The 23,219-nt window shown below is 48.9% G+C and overlaps 5 protein-coding genes across 5 annotated transcripts; 3 read left to right on the forward strand and 2 right to left on the reverse strand.

Moving 5' to 3' along the window:
• Nucleotides 1-1,437: 1,437 nt before the first annotated feature.
• Nucleotides 1,438-2,907, forward strand: HO173_012938 (uncharacterized protein; the record flags this gene model as incomplete). Its single annotated transcript, XM_037314767.1, has 1 exon — nt 1,438-2,907. The coding sequence occupies one exon, from the start codon at nt 1,438-1,440 to the stop codon at nt 2,905-2,907; it is 1,470 nt and encodes a 489-aa protein (XP_037158293.1).
• A 7,833-nt stretch (nt 2,908-10,740) lies between these two features.
• HO173_012939 (uncharacterized protein) lies at nt 10,741-11,597 on the forward strand (the record flags this gene model as incomplete). Its single annotated transcript, XM_037314768.1, has 2 exons — nt 10,741-10,909; nt 11,014-11,597. 2 exons carry the CDS (start codon nt 10,741-10,743, stop codon nt 11,595-11,597), a joined length of 753 nt encoding a protein of 250 aa, XP_037158294.1.
• Nucleotides 11,598-14,856: 3,259 nt separating this feature from the next.
• On the forward strand, nt 14,857-15,307 carry HO173_012940 (uncharacterized protein; the record flags this gene model as incomplete). Its single annotated transcript, XM_037314769.1, has 2 exons — nt 14,857-14,987; nt 15,091-15,307. 2 exons carry the CDS (start codon nt 14,857-14,859, stop codon nt 15,305-15,307), a joined length of 348 nt encoding a protein of 115 aa, XP_037158295.1.
• Nucleotides 15,308-15,481: 174 nt separating this feature from the next.
• HO173_012941 (uncharacterized protein) lies at nt 15,482-17,080 on the reverse strand (the record flags this gene model as incomplete). Its single annotated transcript, XM_037314770.1, has 1 exon — nt 15,482-17,080. The coding sequence occupies one exon, from the start codon at nt 17,078-17,080 to the stop codon at nt 15,482-15,484; it is 1,599 nt and encodes a 532-aa protein (XP_037158296.1).
• A 1,525-nt stretch (nt 17,081-18,605) lies between these two features.
• On the reverse strand, nt 18,606-19,698 carry HO173_012942 (uncharacterized protein; the record flags this gene model as incomplete). The annotated part of the gene is made up of 4 exons (XM_037314771.1): nt 18,606-18,757; nt 18,829-19,272; nt 19,456-19,607; nt 19,658-19,698. 4 exons carry the CDS (start codon nt 19,696-19,698, stop codon nt 18,606-18,608), a joined length of 789 nt encoding a protein of 262 aa, XP_037158297.1.
• Between the last annotated feature and the right edge of the window lie 3,521 nt (nt 19,699-23,219).

The following is a 23,219-nucleotide window of genomic DNA, read 5'->3' on the forward strand; positions in this document are numbered from 1 at the left end:
CGGTATCAATTCCTTTTGACACCCACCCAGATCGGATCGCGCGACGGGAGAGCGGCGGCGCTGTCTTCTTTGTTTAGTAAGGTAGGGAGGTGAAGTCGAGGCTGGGTAGACGTGGGGTGACGGACTACATTATGGATGCAAAATTTTGTCATCAATGGCATCGTGCTGCTTTCCTGAAACTCTCAATGGTGCTTTTGAGAGGTTGTCTCCGATTGTAGGTGAGCTTGCTGGGGGATTTGGGGCTTGCGGTGCAAGGCTGGGCTGAGTCGCTAGGTGGGTGGTAATGATGTATTCTTTGTAAATGTTTGGGATGTTAGGATGAGTTTGAGGCCATGGTGTTTGCTCGAATGGAGGTCGTTTGTTGAGTTCGTTCTCCCAATAGGATCTCAGGTTTTGGAGGTCTAAGGTGTTGGCTTTGGTGGAGCAGAAGCTAGGGTTGTGCATCTCAGGATAATGTTTACAGCGTGGACTCGGCGTTCGCAATGTCTAGGTCCATTTCGTTGATCAGGGGCCGGCGTCTCGAGGAAATGGGAGGAAATGGGATTTACTCTCCATGGATTGCTCTAGAAAAATCTATCTAGCAGCGAGAACAGTTGAGCATTTGCACTCGGAACCCTGCAAAAATGCATGTGTAGAAGATTAGACCTTGGCGAATCTGAACGCCAACTCCTCTAGAAGACTTTTCTTGCTGAGTTCGGACCCAATTGCTACCTTCAACGACTCGCTTCCGTTGTCACGGAATCCACTGCCTCCCTTCCATGTAACCTGTGAGTGGGTTCCGGTGGTGACGTCGTACTTCTCGAACCAGTCAGGGATACTATCCGCATCATCGCAGCCTTGATAGGCGTCGGAGGGTTCCAAGATTGAGCCTCCAGCGAACAGGAGGTCTTCTTGGCAAACACGACGAAATGCCCTCGACACCTCCGTGCATGAGTCCCGTGTCTCCATGTCGGTCTCATTTGGGAGACGTCCATCGGCGACTCTAGCTGGGGGCATGCGCTTGCAAGCGGCCCTTTCAAAGAGGTGCTCTAGGGCATAGAATGTGGAGCTGATATTGCCCTCGACCTGAGTCGCGCACAACGCAGGTTCCTCTTCTCCCGCTTCCCAGGAGGTAGTTCTAGGTCCTCCACTACGGGGCCACCTTCCGAGAGTAGGGTTAGGGCTCTACTAGCGCTATCCAGGACTTCCATCCGTGACCAAGCTGCGTTTCTTCGAACTCTACACCTCATTAATCGAACGCTGTACAAAGCCCCGAAATTTAGCCATGGCAGAGCGAGCATCCTTGTCAGATGCTGCAGCTATCGGTGGTCGGCACCCTTTCCTATTTCTTTTAAGACGCTTGAGTAGCGTCTTCTAAGCCCAACGAAACCATCCTAGTGACACTTCTGATTAACCCATATCACAGACCTCTAGTGGCGGAGAATGTCTTCCCTTTTCATGCCCATCAAATGGTTCTACAATGAATTCGGCATCGCCTCTGTCTACCACACCGGCCGCGATGCGTGGCTCGTTATCCTCGGACGATCCTGCCGCATGTTCGCCTACGGAGCGAATTCCCTTATCATGGCTCTCTTCTTCTCCTCTCTTCAGTTCTCAGACTTCCAGATTGGGCTGTTCATGACCCTGACCCTCCTCGGAGACGTTCTCCTCTCTCTTTTTATGACTCTGGTGGCGGACAGAGTCGGCCGGCGCCGCATCCTCTTGGCCGGCGCTTCCTTGATGGTATTATCCGGGGCAGTGTTTGCCATTTCCGAGAATTTTTGGATCCTCCTCGTTGCTGCCGTGGTTGGTGTTATCAGCGCGACTGGTGGTGATTTCGGGCCCTTCCGTGCGATCGAAGAGTCGACGATATCCCATCTCACTACGCCTAAGACACGCTCGGATGTGCTGTCCTGGTATGTGACAGTCTCGAGCCTTGGGTCGGCTGCTGGTACCGAGTTTTCTGGACGCGCTGTTGATTTCTTACGAAAGCTCAACGGTTGGACAATAACGAATGCGTATCATGCGATATTCTGGCTGTACATAGTTATGGGGATAGTGACTATAATCGTCACGCTATTAATGAGCGACAAGTGCGAAGTTGCAGAGACGCCTCCGGAAGCTGAGGCGTCTGAGAGGTTGCTTGACGAGAGACAGCAAGGGGCTGAAGCTGCGGATGAGGACAATGATGAGGACAACCAGGACCTGAATTCGGCTCCGGTCCACAAGCCGGAAACACCTCAGAAGAAAATTCTGTTTGCTCAGATATCGTCAGAGACTCGTTTGATTATGTACAAACTATGGTTTCTCTTGACTATCGATTCCCTGGCCGACGGAATGGTTTCGTTATCCTTGACCTATTATTACATCGACCGAAAATTCCATCTATCAAAGTCAACCCTTGGAGACATAACATCTGCAAGCTATTTACTCTCTTCCTGCTCCACGGTCTTCGCCGGGCCCCTTGCTCGACACCTTGGTCTTATTAACACCATGGTTTTCACACATCTTCCGTCCTCCACGGCTGTTCTCCTCTTCCCTATTCCTCAGGGAGTCCCTCTGACTGTGACTCTGTTTTTCATTCGCACGGGTCTGAACAATATGGATCAGGCGCCAAGAACAGCCTTTATAGCAGCCGTAGTGAAACCTGAGGAGCGTACAGCAGTCATGGGAATTACAAGCATGTTAAGGACATTGGCTTCGGCGGTTGGTCCTAGTGTTACCGGCTTACTCGCCGGTAATGATAGATTCTGGATCGCTTTCGTGGTTGCGGGAGCTTTGCGGATCTGCTATGATCTTGGCTTGTTTGCTATGTTTGTAAATATGAAGCTACATACACATGAGTCGAAGGACCAGGTTAACAGCCCCAGACAATCAAATGACGAGGAAGAGTTGACGGAACTGGAACCGATGGGGCAAGCGACGTGACGACTGATCATCCATAGGAATTATATATGCAACACTGAGCAAAGGTTTTATGTGGGATGACTGAACGGCTGAACGGTGGATATCTTTTGAATAACTTCTCGAAGGCTCCGACGCGTTGCTTCCTTGCTTACTGAATGGGAGAGGCTGGCTGGATTTTACAAAGGTTGACGTCAAGCATGTTTGCGGGCATTGACCATGGTTCTATCTATGCAGACCTCAAAGATGGTCGCGGACGACCTGTCAGAAGGTTTATGGTCTTCAGCCATAGGGCAGAAAGTAGTAGTGCACAACAAATGGGCGCAGATTCCTGCATATACACTTGGAATGAGAAGCTCTTTGTTGATTGATGCATCTGTGGAGTGTTATATAATGCGCGCTTATTCCGCGTTGTACAGGTCAGTGACGTTTATAAACTGACGAAGTGAAGAGCATTAATATCCAAAGCGAAGACGGCAACTTGCAATTCTCGGACTCTACAAACGGCTCTGGGAATGTAGGTAGAGGCGTGGAGATTCTTTTGCGGGAAACATGGGGAAAGCGATGGTGGTGGCGGTGGTGGTAATGGGTACTTCCGTACTAAGACTGTCGATTTATTGGAGGATATGGCGCAATCAAACGAGTATCTGAAAGTGTGCTGGCGGATGCTATGCTTGTAGGGGGTTTCTGGCAATCGAGTCTCAAGGAAGACAGTCCAGCGGCATATGGCTGGTAATGAACCACAACGCCGCCGTGTTAAACTAGCTCTGAGCTACCTTGGCTCAATGCTGGACCTTATTTCTCTCCTACTTGGAGTTCGCAAAACCATCAGTGGAGGCTCGTAGGAGGAACACGTGGTCGAGGTGTCAGAGGTTCTAGGCTACTTGATTGAAATTCGTGTTAGTATGCAACGCGAAGCTGAATGTCACAGACCAGTTGGGCATTCACAACACAACAGATGCAATGCGTTTCACATCTTCTCCATAGTTTTTCAATCCTCGCCTCTTACATCATTCACCATCACACATACGATTTGCGAAATGACCTCCTTCCGTTCCTCAAAACCCCCCCCCCCAGAACTTCGCCGAGAGGTGTACCATCATCTTCTCATTCGGGACGAGATCTCGGAGATGGAATCATGGCCGCGTTTTTGTTGACTTCTTTTTGCTTGGCGCGAGACGGGGAAGGAGATATCTTGCTGGGTGCGTCACTCAGCGGGAAATGTCGAGAGTTTCTGTAGCAGGTTGCCACGACTCTGCTGGCTCGGAAGGAGATGTGGAGCTGGTCAATCAACAAGGCGGAGATCGAGAAGACCAACTCGACTCGACGAAAGAAGTGGCCATGAATCGGACGTCTTACGAAGAAGAATGCACGAAATTTGCAGTAGACTTAAGATGGATAAGGCCACTCTTAAATCCGTGATCCCAAAACCAGATGCTAAAGCAGACTGTACTTTACAGGTAGCTAATACCCTTCCAGCTAGCGTGCAACCATGCGAGGCTGCCTCTTGGGGGTACTTCAGAGCGGCTAAGATGAATTCGGAGCAAAAGATTCGGAAAGATGGAAATGTGAAGAGTACTTTGGGTTTGTTGCGCGGTGCCTTGGAGCGTGAGGCAGAATCGAGGGTGGCGGAAGCAAGACGAGTGAGTTGATGTCGGACGTGGAAAAATTGTTCTTCTTGAAGTGGTGATTTGTCAGGGAAGTAGATCCGGGTCTACTTCCGGAGCCATAGAGGTCTGCTTGGCCTTGGGAGTTCGGCAGGCAGCCGACCGGGCGAGCAACACTGAAAGTTTAACAGGCGTGGCAGGGGCGTGACTGTCCACACTGGAAGAACGAATGAATGAATGTGTGATGAGTAACAACTTTCTCAATATATTGATCATCAAGCACAGTCATGGAAAGTAGATCGCTGCGCCTGTGAAAATGATCTTTTCATGTACAATGTATCGATCTGGGCAAGACTTGAGGGGTCTAACGCCCACTACTAAGACGAGCATAGCAAACCGGACACCCGTTGCCATACATGAAATGTACAACGCTTGCAGAATGTGGTTCCGTCCTCGCTTTATGCACCTTACAGTTCTTTGGGCATGCCGACAACGATTGTTCCAGCAGCACCTGAACACGCTTGCCTGCATATTCGCTCCAAGAATCCTCGCAAGGTATAAGTAAACGCCATCCACTTCCATGCTTTGAGCATCTTGCATCCAAGTCTCCATTTGCTTCAACAGTCGTCCGAGCGCAAGTTGCCCGAGAGAATCCATGTAGATAGCGGAAGATACCCATGCGGTACAGATTTAAGAGTTGGTCGAAATGAACGTTGATGGTTAACGATATCTTGGGACATCCGGCCAGTATGTTGAAGGTGCGAAAATGGCTGTGATTGTATGATAGTGAGCCAGTGGAGAAAACAACGTTTCGAAGCGCCTTTTGACCGTCAGGGCCGAGCTTTTTCAACCATTGCCAATGGCTGTTGGTGCCGCAGATCTCGAATGTGTTGAGTGAAAGGAAGATTGGGTAAGCTTCGAGATTGGCTTGGCGACTTGTTGTTAAGAGGGCAATGGAATCGTTCTTGGACTTTCCGTCGGCCTTCGTTCTCTTTACAAGGCGCAACGGCTGCTTGTCCTCGATTAGAACATAGTTGTAGACTTCTCGACGAAGTTCTAGTGGGAGCTTGAAGAAGGGAAAAAACCGCAGTCCGTCATCGGGCAGCGCTCCGTTTCCTTCATCGACAGGATAGGCTAGGCCATGAAGCATGGATACGCTTGTTCCAGGCACGGAACCAATGCTATCACCTTGCAGGAAGCTGGGTGTGTTCCCCATCACGGCGTGGGATTGAGTGTAGGATAAGGTGTTTGTGGATTGATAAAGACAGGTCGAAGATTTGACCCTCTGGTGTCGTGACGTCTGAACTGTCATGACACGGTATTCGGCAACGTGCTTGACTGTATTGTGATCGAATACTGTTGCTCCAATGCCCGTCAGAGGTGGCTGTTTTGCGAGTGAATTTAATTGACGTGGTTATGAGGTGTTGTCTGCCGTGACCGAAATTCAGCCTGACAAAGGGACAAAACCAATCTACGTAATTCGCGTTCCTTCTTTACGGTGATGCCTCAAGTTGCCAGGCACCAAGATTTGTCTGACCAGGAGGACGGGTTCTGCGTGTGCGTATTAGGGATTGAGAGTGGGAGTGGTGGCGGTGCTGTAGATAAACACCTGTCGAGTATGTGAGTGATGTCGACCCACGCAGTGTCAGTGTACAATCAGAATCCAGCGCTAAGGTATTTCTGTATTGAAAGAACGCCAAGGGCCGTCGAGTGGAAATGGATGCTGTTGATGTTGAGGTCAAGTAAGACATCATGCAAGGTCGTGCATATTTAATGCAAGCTTAATGCATGAACATTAGCGTCTCTGCACAAAAGATCCTGAATCCTTGGCGCTGAGAAAATCGCACACACCCCATCAAGAATAGTAGTGAATAGCTTCATCTTCTTCAATATCGTAATTCTAGAACTACCATGGTAACTGGTAAAGTTCCTATATATCTCGCTTAACCATTGCCTGGTATCTAAATTCAAGGCTTCGGTTTTTTAATGAAGGAGTAATCACGTAGCGTCTGATCCCCGAGCGAATGAAGAAGGGAAGTTGCAGGTATTATGCGCCGATTATAAATCCGATAAATCCGACATAGATAGGTTTACTTATAAAAAAAAAAAAAGGTAAAAAAGAAAAAAAAAAATTTATTAAACTACATTAAGCCATTAAAAACTTTCACCTTTTAGACTACCACTACCACTCAAATAGCCTACTACCATAGTCTATTATAGTGGCCAATGCCACGTGACCATAGTCGCTCCGACGCCCATTAAATGGGGTCTCAGGTGATACACATGGCGTACACGAAGTGCAATAAAAAACGCCCGCAGTCGACCAAAGTAGCTCTACCCACGTTTCTTCGATCGATTCGAGATCACCTTCATTGACCATCACTCTGTCGGGTCTTCGAGGTAGACCTACCGCAAGCCGTGGAACCTTGGACTGGCGTCTTCAAGTCTGCTATACTGATTGCACGTTTCACCTCGGGCCCTTGCTCAATGAGATACGGCAGTCTTTTGACGTCGCAGGCTTTCAGGTCGCTGGATATAGAGAAACAGGTCCTGACCATTATGTTGTCCTCCTGAGTACCATGCACGCTTTGATCAGACCGCGTGAGGCCATTCGAGACCCCAGACAACCCGGCAAACTTCGAGAACCAGGTCCACCACTGTTTGAGACCAAAGACATCATCCAAAAGTTTGAGAACTTTGTGTTTGCAGAAGACATCAGGCTGGAGAGGTTGAGCCTCTGTGAATTAGGGCTCCAGAGGAAGATTAGGAGATTTGGTACAGAGGCCAGACTGCAAGAAGTTTGCAGCGTGCCTTTGCCTTGACTCACCACCTTTGTGCCCCTCCGACACCTGTAGCGTCTATGGTGCTTTGGAGCCATATTACAGTTAAGGGGCTTCTACGGTGGTAAAGGCAATGGTACCAAAAGTAGCGTTCCCATCTTTTCCCGCTGCGATGGTGAATCCCATATACAAGGCATTGAGATCGGTGCTGAAGTTTTCGGTTCTACCGCTGTCAGAACATGAATGGGGCGCCACTTTTTCTGAGAGAAGTTGGCTAGGATAATGCCGATTCGAGATGTTGGTGTTATCGTTGAACTTGTAAGCTAGGAGTCGAATTCTGGCTCTCATTTCGGTGGAGCCTGGTGGAGCGCTCGGGATGCCGAGCACCAATAGTCATAACGCCATGAGACCGTGATTGGCGAAAAAGAATCCCAGTTTAGGCAAAGATAGTGTGCCAACTCTTGTGTTTTCCAGTATGCTGGGCCGTCGTTACTGGAACGAAAACAGGGCACCAGCTTTCGGAATGGAGTCTGGCCAGGCGTGCATTCTGCTGTGACATAGATGGGTCTCTAGGCTAGACCTACTTTGGGATCGCAGGCAGTGTAGTGTTGCAGGCTAAGGTGGGCAGGGGAGGAGTTGATGGTAGATTTGCCTTCGCGATGGGGAGGCGACTTGATGTTTATGTTGTACGCACGAGATGACTTGCATCCCAGAAGTCGAAGGCACTTAGACGTTTCAATTTGTATAGGCTACCACAAGGATTAAGAAGATTGCGTTAGGCATGTGCATCGGCGTGTAGCCAAACACACTTTCCCTTGCGAAATGGGAATGAGCGTCCGATTAGTCGTCTTCGAGTGATCTTGGCACGGTATTATGATTTTTGAACACCCAGCTGCTACAGAGCGGTTGGTGGGGACTCCGTCAACACATGGCCCCGGTGGTGCCGTCAAGAAAGGCAAGTCTTATTTGACGAACGCACAGAATCACGGTCTGCAGAAGGGCGGAAAGTTATCTGCTTGACTATTGCAGTGCTTATGGACTCTCCCTCAAAGGATGAAGAGCTGTCCGGGACTCACTCGCAGCGTAGCTCATGCTGACCCCTTCATCTGTCCGCAAGTAGTGGATGACTTGCCTAGTCCCCGCCCCAGATGAAATAGCCGATATTGCTCCTCCATTTCTTGTTAAGTCATTCTCAGCTTGGCAGCTCCAAACCAGGAGTACCCTCCCATTCCCGCCTTGATTCTCAGCGCGCGTTAGGAATGCTGGCGACTTGCGAATCTCGTAATGCGATCTTCCCGAAGGGTAGGAAAGAGTCCGCGATTCGTGAACTCTTTGCGGAGAGAACAAGCATCTCTGCATAGTGGCTCATGTGCCTTGTCAGCAATAAGATGCAACGTTTGGAGGATTTGGTCACAAATCTAGCGGGCGCAGTGTTCGCGCGATGGTGCTACACAAGTCCTTGAGTAAGTGCCCTAACAACCGCTTATTGTAATATGTGTATCCTAAATCCCAGCATCTCAAGTTGATTGACGTTTAACATTCTGTATTAGCAGGGCGCTTAAAACGCATCAATGACCGTGCTTTCTTTTCCTGTAGTCAAGATACTTCACAGAATCCAACTCTCAATAAGCAAGGGTGCTAGATTTCACAATCCGGGGCAGGGGTCAACACACTGGGTTGCAGGTATGCCAAATCGGCAGTATATAAGTAAGCGTATATGGTAGGTGTAGAGCTGTGGAGATGCAGTGGGGCACGGTGGGAAGCCAGGAATTTGGATGGACAATTAGATGACTGCCAGGGGGTATTATTGAGAGTCCTAAGGACCGCTAGGTGGGTCTGAAAGTTGGAGAAGAGAAGGGAGGAGGTTCAGACTACCTCATGTTTCACACAATTCGACAACGCGATCGGCGCTAAGACCAGGGTCACGTGAAGTATCTGTTAGCCAGCTCTTCGACGCCACTCGTCCACGGTCTTCATCCATGGAAGGGTACGCTATCCATGAACATATGCGAACATTCATAGCACCCTACTATGAGTCTTGTGAACGAGAAATTTCCGAGTCTGGGCACCGTTTCTATGGAACGAGTAGTCCTGTTCTACGTCTCACCTGACCCAAGTCAGCTCGGGGGCTGAGCCAGCAAGATCTGCGGTAGAACATATAAGCCATAATAAGGCTAACAAAATCTAGGTACGCATCTTTCGATGAGAAGCTTTTGACCTCTCGAGGCAATTACCGCCGTCCATTGCATAAGGCTGGGATGCAGCTAGTCACTAGATGCATATGAACGTTGTGAGGTCACGTTTGAGGCGCTTCAAAATTAGCAATAATTAACGGACGAAAAGACGCCTCGTGAGCCGCAGTACGCCATCCTTTACGGCAGTGCTTCCTCAACACTGCGTTTGGTCGATTGGGCAGCCGATACAGAACTCCAGGCCAATCCGCCCAGTATTCACATGTTCTTCACAGGAATTCGCAGTATCTGCTCTAGATGAAGCGCCAATACGACTATCATCTGGATCCTAGAATTCAACCCACGGAAGAGTCCCCGCCTGTGCCTAGGTAGATGAAAGGATTCGACACGGATCAGGGACTAATGTCCGTTTTCTGAACGGGGAGTCGTTATGCACGTCGGGCTTACGTGCGCAAGCGCGGAGAGTGTTCGGTCGAATCAAATGACCCCACGAGTAAGACCGGAATGAAGAGCCCCTATTTCCTTCTCCTTGAATTTGGCGGTACTGGTGCCATACAAGATATGAGTAGTGCCTACCTTAACGCATGATGATCTAACCCTGTGTTGCATTAACTGATAAGCTGTGCTTCGAATACAGCCTCAGGAAAAGGGGTTTTTGCAACCTTCACGTTCCCAAGGCTTTTGCTGTAAGTCTTAATCTGCAAAGTTGCTCATGGCCCTAGCTCGCGGATGATTAGATGATGTGGCATCATTGTCCGGTTCCCATTCATTCGGCCGTTACAGTTCGCTTCGAGTAACCTCCTTTCGGCATCTCCGCCTTGTCGGGCCTTTGGATATCGCCTCGTACCAGAAGACGTCTTTTGCATGAAGGGTGCTCCAGTCCCAGCACTTGAGTAGTCGGCAGAACGACAGTGCCTTGCCTAATTTCATGTAGCCACCATTGGATCGATGGCAATGCTACCGAACGAGGCTGAGCGACGCCTCGAGTTCCATTTAATGCGGTCAGCTGCTGGTTTCAGTGCGCAGCCTAGTCAGATTGAGGATCCTACCATCAATGATTCTCTCATCTTTCCCCAGCTGCCTTGAATTTCTTGGAAATTCTGAATCAGGTATACACCAACTCGCCGATCAGATCGACTGCACCCACTTTGCAATTACAGTCTTGTGGACTATTCGTATGATGAAATCATCATCAGCGTAATCTCCAATCGCTGGTTGTGTTTGGAACACACTTAGCCCAAGATCCGCGTCAATCGTCCAGCCTGTTCCCTAGCCAACATGAACGCAGTATCAGGGAACTTTAGTTATCCTCCTCAAAACAGCAACCTCAAATTCGACTTCAGAGACAGTATAGTGGCTTCTTGGGTGAGCGATGATTTTTACGCTACCCAGGGGGTTCTTACCCTATGGTACTATATCACGGATGCCCCGGCAAATTGGACGTTGAGTATGTCGTATATTATCTCTCCTCCCCACAATCCACCGCTACAATCCAGGGTCGATGTCAGTGATTAACAGCGAAGACTAATGAAACGTTCCCTTGTTCCATAGGTGGTGTGATAGAAGCCGTGCCGGCAAATGGCTCGAAAAGTGTCGCTCTAGACGTTGGTACCACTTCAGATTTTCTTGGACAATTCAATATCAATTACAACACCAACGATGGAATCCAGCAAAAGTACGACAGTGCGATATTCAACGTCGTTCACGACCTTGGGGAGATCTCTCAAACGATGACATGGAACCTGCAAGCTCTTTCCACCACCTCGTCGGGCTCTCCTACCCCCTCGAAACTTCAGGCCGCATCCACCCACGGGTCAATGACCACCTCAACCACGCCGTCAGCTTTAACAATAACAGGGCCATCAAAAACATCCTATCCCAATCCTCACCTAGCAGCCGCAATTGGTCTGGGAGTTGGCATACCATTCGGTATCGCAATGATATGTCTCGTTGGCTTTCTGATTTGGAAGAAGACGAACTCAGACCGCAGAAGGTCCCAAGCAGCGTCCCAGACGCCGGCTACCTTTGTGAAGGGGGAGAAGATTATGGGAGAGTTGGACGCCCATCAGAGACATCTTGAACTGTCTGTTGGCCGAATAGATGCGGAATTGGATGCTAGTCGCTCGACGCTTTAAGGCGCGTTTTTCTACGGCGCTGCTGCTGTTCTCTTGTGCCGTTTTTTGTTAACAACATGTCTATTGCGCGGACTCCTCAGTAATCAGCGTTAGCATGCTGAGAGGATGTGGATCTCTAGTAGTAAAATGTCATTGAAGTGATCTACGTCAGAGTGTTGTTTCCCATTTCAGCTAGTATACTGTAATGGTATCAATTGTCCTTTCACAAAAAGCGGGCTTGCATACGCTAACCATCTGCCAAGGGTCAACACGTTCCACGAGTTTAGATTAATCTCAAGCCAAAGACTACAGCGGGGGTCAACTCAGATCGAAATCATATTGGAAGAGACCTTGACTATGACCTGAAGTTGAATCTTCAAGACAGAGTCCAAGTCATGGGTCAGAATAAGAGCAGGGACTTGAGATGGTAATGGGAGGGGAAGGTGTGAGCGAGCTGGTGTATCAAAAGGCCCAAGTCTATTTCCCGCAGAGAAGAGGTTTGTGAATACACGACACCGCCCATTCCTATACCAAAGCGCTCTATCCCACGACCGCGGTTCTTCGCCCACGTCCAGCGCCCTTGTCCTCGCAAAGTCCACCCATCCCAGGTCCGCCACAGTTACGACCTGGCCTTTACTCGCCACAGTGATAGTGGGTCACATGATAAGCCCCTGTTTCAGGGCATTGTCGGGACCCCTGCAAGGGGTGGGAGACAGGTATCCAGTACGAGCATAGAGCCACCTGTTTTGCACCTGTCAATGGCTCTTCATTCGATTTCATCTCTTTCAGAGCCATTGCCTACTTTTTGTCCGACCTACCCACACCTGTACATAGCTAGCTACCATTTCACTCCAGGTCTATGCCATAGACATGGGAATTTCCTTGCGCTGGGGTACGAGAAATATGCCTGTTCAGGCTTGCTATCCCCGTCGTCAGACGGCCCAACCACTATTTACACTCTGTGTGGGCCCCTATGTCTGCATGTGACGCGTGTTTTTCATGAATGGGACAACCAACACATCCATTCTCTTATTATCAAGATCCTGCCGCTGCGAAAGCGACGCACGGTCCGCTGAGGCTTTGATCACCCTGTACGCCTAACGGTTTTAGCTACCTGTAGCATTTAAGCATACAGCGCTGCCAAGTTTCGCTTTATACTTGTCGGGCAGGTTCGGCAGATACAGGACATTTTGGACGCAGTGTAGTACAACTTCCTTCTTCATCGGACGTTGATTGAAAACAGTGTAGCTTCCTCCTTTCTCTAGTGCCGATGGTTGGATCCCCTTTTCCTTGATCGCTTCGACGTGTTGTTTCTTCTGATTTCCGAGACCGAGCTATTGCAGTGTGCAATTTGGCAGTCCTTTCGAATGGATCATCGCTCTGTTGGAGAGTCCCGAATCAGCGTGGCCTAGTCGAGAAGATTTAATGTTGTCGGAAAAGTCCCGACCAAGTCTTCAATCCTGGCCCAAAAAGAGCGTATACACAGCGTACAAAGTCGCTTGAGATTTATGAAAGCTTCACCACTTCCTCTGCAGTATCAATCAGGACCTCTTTGAACTCGGCGCTGTGTGAGGACACTCACTTGTCGCAATACCCAAAGATTGTGAAACCGTCCAAAAAACGTGGACTATGGACAGTGATACCGTTAAGAAAGCCCCGCACCACTGGTCATTGGTTACGCTTCCAATGTTATCGCAATTCTGTAGTAGTTGCTGGCGATACTCGAACTCCTAGATTTACCCTTTGCGTCTCTAGTTCCAAAACGAGATATCCCAATAACCCCTCGCACTGACGGCTACGGGTTGTCTCAAGCTTCACCACTTCCTCTGCGTACCAACAAGACCTCCACGTAGATGAAACCCACGCGAATCACAAACCAGCTATACATGAACGCCTTCCGCACTGTGCGTACATGAGTGTTACAGCTAAAACTCTTCCCAATGACCCCTAGCAGTAGGCCTGACGATCCTTCACACAATGCCCAGAGCTTTTCGTAGACAGCCACGACATGCACAGCCTATTGAATGGAGGCCCAGCAATGGATTTGGCTTTTACCGGCTGCCAATTCTTACTGCGTAACTTGACGGTGGATACCAAACGCGCTTTCGGGGCCTCGACTCGACACGGCGGGCATACATGATCATGATTCATTCCTAAGGGCCTCACAACATAGCTGTATATGTCGACTCCATCACTCGGAATGAAGGACCTGGCGTTACGTGTCCTTCGTCAATTTTTTGACATCCTGAGAATCTAGGTAGACTTGACTGGGCTTGCGACTTCCGAGTAAAGGAGCGGACGGCGATGTCGGTGATTTCAGTTTGGGGTCATTGGACAGGAGCCGTTGCTGAGATGAAGATGTGAGAAATAATTCCGAAGAAACAGAACTGTGTGAGTGAGGATAGACTGGCTAGGATGGGTCCCCTCATGGCACTCGATCTTGTAACCTAGGTCTTGAAAATTCCATCGGTGGGAGGGTTTGAACGTTGATTATCGCCAGGGATTTTGCTTTCTCTCTCAATTACTATCGTAAAAACTTTGCGTTGAACTCTGAGACCCTTTTCAGTGATGCTAGCACATCTTCGATTTCCGAGACTTGCTTGGAAGAGTGCAAGTGCTGTATGAAAATCGTCGCGACCACTCTCCAGTTGTCCGACCTTGGCTCTCGGATATTCATAGCAGCCCTATGAGACAGGAGCTTATACCACATTCTTCGTCTCTTAACAGTTCATAGGATCTTCACCGTGATCTCAGGAAATACGATAGGAATTACTTGCTTATGTGGCGCGAGAATTTGATGCAGTAGCGACCAAACCATACCTTCCCAAGACTTGTGCATCACGCTCTAGCCTCGGTCCCAAAGAGAGAAGCCGAACATGTCAATGGTGTGTCACCCGTCCAAGACCGTACCGTAAATTTTTCATCAGCCGTCCATCTCTGTAGAGGGCAAGATACTTGCTCGCTTAATGAATGCATTTAGATTAGGATGTACCTCCATGGGATGATGCTGCTGTTGTTTGGGATGGACAATGAGTAGGCATGGGGCTGTACACGGAGGATCACCCGCTAAGACGGTATCTATAAGGTGGCTTGTAGACAAAAGCTGCAGTACCGGTAGTTTGATGGCTGATCTAAGGTGATGGTGGATGAAGAAGGCCAGGAAGACCCTTAGAAAGCAGACACGCTAACACTGGCGCACCTATGTACCGTGACGTTCACCCGCTGCAGCCCACTCCACAAGACACTCCTGCAGAGAGAGGCTCATACCCACCCACCAACCATGGCCCCGAACGACAATTTCATCTCCCGCGCCGTCAACAACGGCATCGCCACCGCAGGCAACTACGCGGGCGGCGTCGTCGACGCGGCTGGCAAGAGCGTCTCGGGCACTGGGCGCGGTGTTGGCGACAGGTATGTACCCTTCCTCCCGCTCTCCACGACACGCTTCCTTCCTTCCATCCCTTCCTTCCCCCCTTCACCTCCTCTCGACCATGTAAGCCTGACACCGACCCAGCGTCACAAACGCGTCCAACAGCGCCGGCGGCTCCGCATCCAATTACGGCAACGCGGTCAAGGATTGGTCGAAGGCGGAGGGTCCGAGGGCGCAGACGGCGAGTAATCCGTTGGGTGTGAGTGGTGGTAGCTATGGGGGGAAGAAGGCCGTTGTGGGGGGTGGGAGTATGGGGGGTGCGGGGGGGAAGGGGACGGCGGGGAATCCGTTGGGGTTGTGAGGGGTCAGTGGTGGGGAGTGGGCGTTGAGGAGGGGGTGGGGGGGGTACGATGGGTTGGATACAGGGCGCGGGGAGGGCGGTGGCGTTTGTTGGCACATGTTCGCGCGTTGGAAATGCGTATGCTGGGGGACCGAAAAGGGGAATTTAGTGAGATTCTGCTTTACAAAGGTTCTATTATTCGCTCCCAAGCAAAGGTGCGACCGGAGACGGCGAAGGCTTGTCCAGTGGGCCCGGTAACACCCCGTACACCGACACCCTGATCAGATCCTTCGCGCCCACACTCACCGTCATCGTCCCGCCCCATTTCTCCTGCGGGTTCTCCAAGCCCGAGCACTTGCGCGCCAGCACCCACGCCGTACTCTCGACGTAAGACAACCTCACCGAGTCTTCGTCGTCCGCGTACTCCATGTCCAGATGGACCGCGCAGGTTCCGGTCCGGAACGTCGCGGGGAGCTGGTAGTGGTCCGGGTCCGCGCTGGGCCTCCGGCTGAAGATGTAGGTTTGGGTCGGGGGTCGGGAACCCGCTATCTCTGTCGTGGCTGCTTCGCAGTCGGCGAAGTTCGAGATGGGGACGGAATGCTCGCGGGGGGAGGGTGGGTCGAAGCATTCCGGTACGCCGCGGAGAGTGGAGGCGTTTGTCGTCGGTGCGGTCGTCACGTTCAGTGGTTCGGTGGCCTGCGGCTTTAGCAGGCTCAGCTCGCTGTTTTCGATTTGCGCTCGAGCAACGACGTGAGTGGGTGCAGGCGAAGCGGGTGCGGACACTTGAAGCGGCGATCCAATCCCAAAAACAAAAACGTACATCACGTTCTTTGGTCCCACTACCTTGCTCCCGCCAAAGATGTTTTTGCCCGTCGTGCATTCTCCGATTCGGTTCAATGCCGTTAGGTATACTTCGAAGAGCACGATTGTGTCAAAGTCGACATCGTTGAGGGCATCCACGGTGACAACACAAGATTTGCTCCGCGCTGTCCAAGGAAGTTTGAAGTCCATGCCAGCTCTCCGGCCGAATGTCATCCAGTTACGAGCTCGCCTGTTTTTCATCATCTCGTCGGCGGCGTTCATGCAGTCCAGTGACTTGACTGGGTAGAGAGGTTTGCGGGCCAATGGACCAGATTCGCTGAAACATTCCCCTTTGTCCGCATTGGAAGTGTTTAGAATGGGTATACCAGTGATGGCAAGTGATGGGGCATCGAGCAGGCCTGGATCTCTACGCTCGATTCGCGTAGAAACGACGTGAGACGGTTGAGGTGCCACTGGGCTTGCGGCGCCGACTGAAAGTGGCATGGTCCCATAGACCGAGATATAAACCACTCCTCTTGGTCCCACTGGCGTTCTCCCACCATACCTGTAATACCCCTTGACACAATTGCTACATAAAGCTAAAGCGATTCCCCGCGCGTCTTGGATACCAATGATGTCTTCATCGTCGTCATTAAGCACATCCAGAGCCATCACACAATTAGCGCTGCGCGCTCGCCACGGAAGCTGGATATCTGCGCTTTCGCTGCGGCTGAAGAGCAACGGCACATCCCCTCGCACGTTTGCAAGTATTTCATCAGCAGCATCTGTGCATCCTGGGTATTTGATAGGATAGAAGGGCCCTGGTGGCGGGAATGAAGGAGTGAAGCATTGGAAAACGTTCGAGGCGTGCGAGGTCAATGCGCCTGAGCTGTCAAGTGATGAAGCGTTGAGGATATTCGGGCCAGCAAGCTGAAGAGGTGATGCGACGGTACTTGAGCCGAGGAGCAGACCCCTTAAGATGATGGCGAACATTGCAGAGGTGGAGCTAAAGAGATGCACCATGATGGATTTGCTGGGAAAAGAAGCTGTAGTCTCGTTTCTTCATGGTCCCTTCTTCAGCTTGCGCAAGGTCAGGGCCGGCGGCTATCACATAGCGACGCATCCAGTATGTCGCGCTCGGCGCTCCTGCTCATACGTCGCATGTGAGTTCTGTCCTGCATCAACATGAGTATTATCCGACTTCGCGACCAACTTGAATCCCGGATCTGGCGCGGTTGCTGCCGGAGGTGTCTGAAAAGCCCCCCAAGTATTTGCAAGGCGCCATGTTGGCCGATATCTTGACATGCGAAGTGACAGGTGGTGTCATGCAGGCTTTTTGACTGCTGTACTGGGTCTTTCCTTTCTTGTTGAGGAATGATGTCCGTGGCCTTGATCGAACTGCTGTGAAATCCGAAGGGGTAGAACTTTCAGTGGTACGTCAGGGAGACTTGAGGTCTCAGAGGCTATGTCAAAGTTGGAACGCAATGAAGTACCATACAAGTGGAATTTACATCATCGTGCTGAATCTGCAATCTATCTGAAGCAGGCACCAAGAGAGGGAGCAAGGTCCCCATCACAGACCATTGTATGAAAAGTAACCGTCGCAGTGACTTCCAAATTGCATATATACTCTCCAGAAACATCCCCTTCAGGTAGCGCGTACAACGGGAGTATCATTACTGTCCTTGCTAGTTGTTAGTGCTTGCGTAGGTGGTGTACAGGATTCGAGCAAATTCGCCCATGAACGAGTGATGGAAGAGTTTTTTGGAATATCAACGTAACTTAGGCTGGTAAATATAACCTCACTCTCCATCTTTCATCACATCTCTCGAATCTAAGCTCAATCCTCAGGTACAAACCCCTACGTGAGTCAAAACCCAGTGTGCGGGAGACGGTACGCTCACCCAGAACCCCTAGTTCGGATAGATGTCCGCTGACTATGCGAGCGGAATTGTGCTTGCGGTATCACATCCCCCACCAAGCCTACCTGTCCGGTGACGAAGAATGGCTCTTTTTGAAACCGGGTCCCAGGGGAGGGGGGGGGGGGGGGGGGGGGGGGGGGAAATGAGAGGAATCAGGGGCGTGCATGCGGGGAGCTGGGACGAGATGCTTCAGAGGATGCTCCGTGATCAGTGAGGTGTACTTGCTTGGACCGGAATCGGGGGGAGATGGCTTTGGGACAGGGGTTCTCCAACACGCTAGCTATGAGGGTTGGAAACGTACGAGATTTGCTGGGATTGATGCTCAACTTTGTCTGAAAAAGCGGGTTGCGTGGTGAAGTGCAATAGGATTGTGCTGAAGGGGACTGTGTATGTTGATAGGTACAAAGTCAATAAAGTTTCCCAAACCACTTCTCCGCTGTTCGGCTTTCCTATGAGACTTGCCTTGACCCAAGCTGTATGTACATGAGTGCCTCTTCGCTGGAATTCGATTAGCAGATGACGAGGAATGTCGTTTGTATATTTGCGGGACGTGGGATCCAACAGTGACCCTGACTCCAAGCATCGAGCCCACTTCATCACTTCTTGTCTCCGCCTCCTTTCTTCTCATTGTTCTTCTCCTCCTCGTGCTCCGGCTTCTTCTTCGCATGCTGTTTGTGATGCTGCTTCTCCTGCTCATGCGCTGCCGCTTCCCTCTCTTTCATCTTCCTTTCCTCTGCCTCAACCATATCTGATCACAAGTCAGCCGTGAATCGCACTTCGTAACTACCCCCAAGCCCACAAGCAGCATGGAAAACCCACCTCTCCACTGATCCTCCCCTTCATATCTCTCATGATGAATCTTTTTATCGATAAGATGCTTATGCGTAGGATCATTCGGATCCACAATCTTCACCGTCTCCCATCTCCCCTCCCCTTTCCCCCTATCACCCACCTCAAACACCGCCGTAGCGCACAGCACCGCTATCGTTATCGTCTGCGCGTACACCCTAGCCTGCACTATTTTCTGCTGCGTCGACAGATATGGTGATCGACCGACCACGCCTAGCGCGATACCCATGCCTAAGACCCATGACGTGCCGACGATGGGATAGCGGTATTCTTTGCCCAAATCCATGAAGCGCTCGAAGGATGACTTTTTCGCTTCTTGTTCGGCGCGCATGCGGGCCGCCTCATCTTGGTAGCCTTCATCGGGGTGGCGGGAGGCTTCGAAGGAGCGGGAGAATCGGTCGGCTGTTACGATTGCTGTAAGAGGAGCACATGTTAGTCGGTGTGTAGATCATTGAAGGGGGAGAAGATTAAAGTAGGATCGTTCGCGTAAGGCACTGAGACGCCCTTCGCCGGCAGGCGAGCCCGTATGTAGATAGCATTGCAGTATCTCTGTAGTTCACACAACGCAGAGAAGGGAGATTGATGAGACGCACGCACCGCCAAATGTAGCGCTCGATGTACATAAGAAGGCTCGGAGAGGGAGGGTCAATTGTCGAAAGGCAGGGTATCGTGCTGCGGCTGCGAAGACTCCTCCAACGCCGAGAGCTAGTCCGACCGTACCACCAACAGCACCACCCTTGAGCGTCTCGCTGCAATCGTTAGCGATGTTGGAGGCAAGGTGATGTTGAAGGGGGCCTACTTGTAGTGAGCTTGCTCCTCTTCCTTTGTAAGAATCTTCATAGTCGCTAGGCCGTAGAGAAGGAAGAGGGGAGAATAAGGATGTCGACAATAGCTCGGGCAAGCTACAGAGCGCTGGGTTGTAGGTCAATTGGCCCAGAAAAAGATGGGATGTTGGTCGGAGAAGCACCCATGCCCGCTATCCGGCTCCTAGTCTCAGTATTCAGACTCGCTTAGGGGGGTACCCTATGGCCAGCCCTACACTCGTTCCTCGCTTCGGGGGCCAATTATATCGTAAACTTATTATAATATATCCCCCCTCTAGAGTTTAAGTAGGAAATTACGGAATCGCTATATTAATCGTTATTTTATATAAGATATCTATAATAATTAATCGAAATATAAAATTTATAACTTTTAACGATTCTTTTATAACTATTATATAATTCTTTAAAATTAATCGCGGGTAAATGATCTATCGAGATCGCTAATTAAGTATTTAAATCTTTTATTAAAATTAAATAATTTATTATTATTATATAAGCTAATTTAAGATTATAATCTCCGCTAACGCTTATAATATTTATCTTTAATTAATTAATCTAAATCGAGAAAATTCTAGATAATAGTATATTATTTTTAATATTATTAGAAAATTATATAATAAATTAAGTTAAGAAATTTTTAAAATAGATTTATTATATTACTCTTAATTAGAAAGTTAAATACTGAGATATTCTCTTAAAAATATTATTATTTAAATACGCTTTCTTAAAGATAAGGATTATAGTTATATATTTTAAATAATATTAACGCGATTATATTCTAGAACGAGCTCGTATAGATATAAAATTATTAAAGATATTTAGATATCTAAATTTCTCTATAGCGCGATAATGTTCTTCGACTTTGTATTAATTCTTTATTTTTAATAATATTCTTTCTTTATAATGGAAGTCTAAAACTTTTAATAATTTAATTAAAGAGATTTAAAATTTATATATTTAACTCTCGTATGAAAGTGAGGGAGATAACTAAGCGTATTCGATTAAGTCGTTTATACGACGTTGCCTTTTTATTTAAAGACGTTTTTTTCGTTTTATACTTTAGAGACTTTATTGTTAGATTTTTTATTTATCGATATCGTCGTTATTAATATCTAACTTTATATTAAAAGAATATTATCTGCTTCGCTCTTGCTTTACTCTTGCAGTTCGATAGCTATATATTTTCGTGTTATATACTTACTTACTTATTTATTTTATATATCGTTGCGCTCTTATAGTCTAGTCGTTTAAAAATGGGAAGACTACGGTTTATTGAAGTAATAAATTAACTATGATTACGATATTTTTTAATACGTACTTCGTTCGGCGTACTTGGATTATCTCGGATTTATACTTGGATTTCTTATAATACTACGCGTCTATTAAGTATATGGTATGGTTTTTAGTATTATATCGCTGTTAACTAGTTGTGTTTTTAATAAATAAAATTAGTTTTTTTATTACTTTTGTTCTATTTATAGAGTTTTTAACTATTTTTCGACTTTTTTGAATTTCAGGCTTTCGTGTTGCGTTTTTGTTAAGGATCTATTCGGGGTGTATATTTATCCTCATAAAAATGTCTTGGGGTTTCCTTCTCTCTGCTATCCGGCTCCGAGGAAGCTCCAGCGTGACGCAATGCCATGCCGGACATTGCCATGGTGACTAAGCAGAATCAAATGCCGATCAACGCAAAATCCCTTCCTCCTTGGCCCCTTTCTTTCTTTCTTTCTTTTCTTCTTTCTTCCTTCAAAATTTACAATGCAACGCACTACACGATCAAATCCTTCATAACACGTCGTTACCACACCTATGCTTCAAGTGTCTTCGTAGACTACGAGTCATCTTGAGCATATATGTCCGCAGGCACTAGCGTTGGAACGTTCTCATGACTATCCTGGCCTTTGAGGTTCAACCTCTCTCAGAGTGCGCGGTCATGAGATACGCAGACTGATACAACATGGCGTTTGGCGGCTCGAGCATTTGACTTCCAGTCACCCGATTGGCTGGAGTGACTGGGGCAAGTAGGCCGACATTTCATTATCCACTGGGGAATTTTCACAGCTTCAGAATGACTAGTTATGAACTATGCAAAACTTCCATTACATTTCCTTCTTGCTTCCTACCACCACAATGCTATGCGCACCATGGCTTTTGTACTAATAACATGATCTCGTACACTGGGGATCATAGTGGGCACGTGACAATTTCCTTACTTCCGGTCATGGTGTCACTACTTCCATACTCACAATCACACCTGTTCATGTGTTCATCAATCTCATGCTGCAAGCTTTGCGACGAATGCAGAAAAAGAAAGAAATGCTCTGAGCGCCGTTGCCATCTCATCTCCCATGTGCTCTAAACAGTGAGCTTTTTGGGATCACTGAATAGCGTTCGTCCTTTCGTAAACAGTTCGTCAAGATAGTGTAGGACGGCCGAGCCATAAGTCTTTGACTTGGCGTTTATAGCTTTAACATGGATGACTAAACGTGCCCATAAGACCTTCGCTCTATTCTGATCTCATCCTTTCGATTTATCACACTATGCAAAGAACGGGGATGCCCACCAATAAGCGTTAGAGATGAACTCGTAGACTACGGTTCATCGTGGACAGACGGACTTGGACTCGAGGCGTTGCCGAGCTGTCCACCGACCATCCCTAAGCTCTTCTACCTGCACCTCGAGCTAATCAATCTCGAGGTGTTGGAAGCGGTGATGAGAAGAATGAATGTTCGACAGGACTTCCCATGCTCTTTTGACCTCTGGCTTTGCGATCTTACACGCTTTGTCAGGGTCATCTCACAAGACCTACATGATAATTGTCGTAACGCCCACTGTGCTTTTGAATGGCTCTTCAGTAAGTAGAATCAGTCATATTCCGTTCTTGAAACACGGACAACAGATCTGTAGACTGCGGATTGAATGACAACGTTCGTTGTCTGCCATTCCCAACGTAACATCTGCCCGTGAAACTCCCCTAATTTCGAGGTGCAAATTTCCGAGTGATGCAAATCAACAAGGAGTGATCCTTCGCGCTCTGCCTCTTGTTGAATTTCCCCAAGCAGTCATTTAACTGTGCCTTTCTTAGGTTGCACATGGGCGCACATGTCTTTTCCCTGGGTCATGAGAGTGTGAGATTGATACCATGTCTAGCCATCATTTCCCAACTGAACGAGGTTTTGAGACTACCGTAACATGCTAAACCTGTCTGGCAAAGGGCAATGTCAACTTCACTTCGACCTTGCAGGACTCACAGTATCCAAAAGCGAATGAGACACTCAGCGTACACTTTCAACAAACCTTCCCCCTTCCTCCACCCACGCTCTCTCCTCAATCCACAGCTCTGTAAACGTATCAATCAAGCACGAGCTGACGACCCAGAGGCTGCGGGTCGGATGGGCACTTCCGACTTGTCTAATCTCATTACCAGCGCGGTATCTGCTTCTTTGCAGGACACCATTTCCAAGGCATGTTTCTCGTCCTTCTGCGGGAGAATGGATCTGATAGATGATGACCTGCTAGCGCTCATGTTGTGGCCAG

The sequence above is a fragment of the Letharia columbiana genome (assembly GCF_014066305.1).
Source record: "Letharia columbiana isolate WasteWater2 chromosome Unknown xfSc0000006_s0, whole genome shotgun sequence".
NCBI classification, from domain to species: Eukaryota; Fungi; Ascomycota; class Lecanoromycetes; order Lecanorales; family Parmeliaceae; genus Letharia; species Letharia columbiana.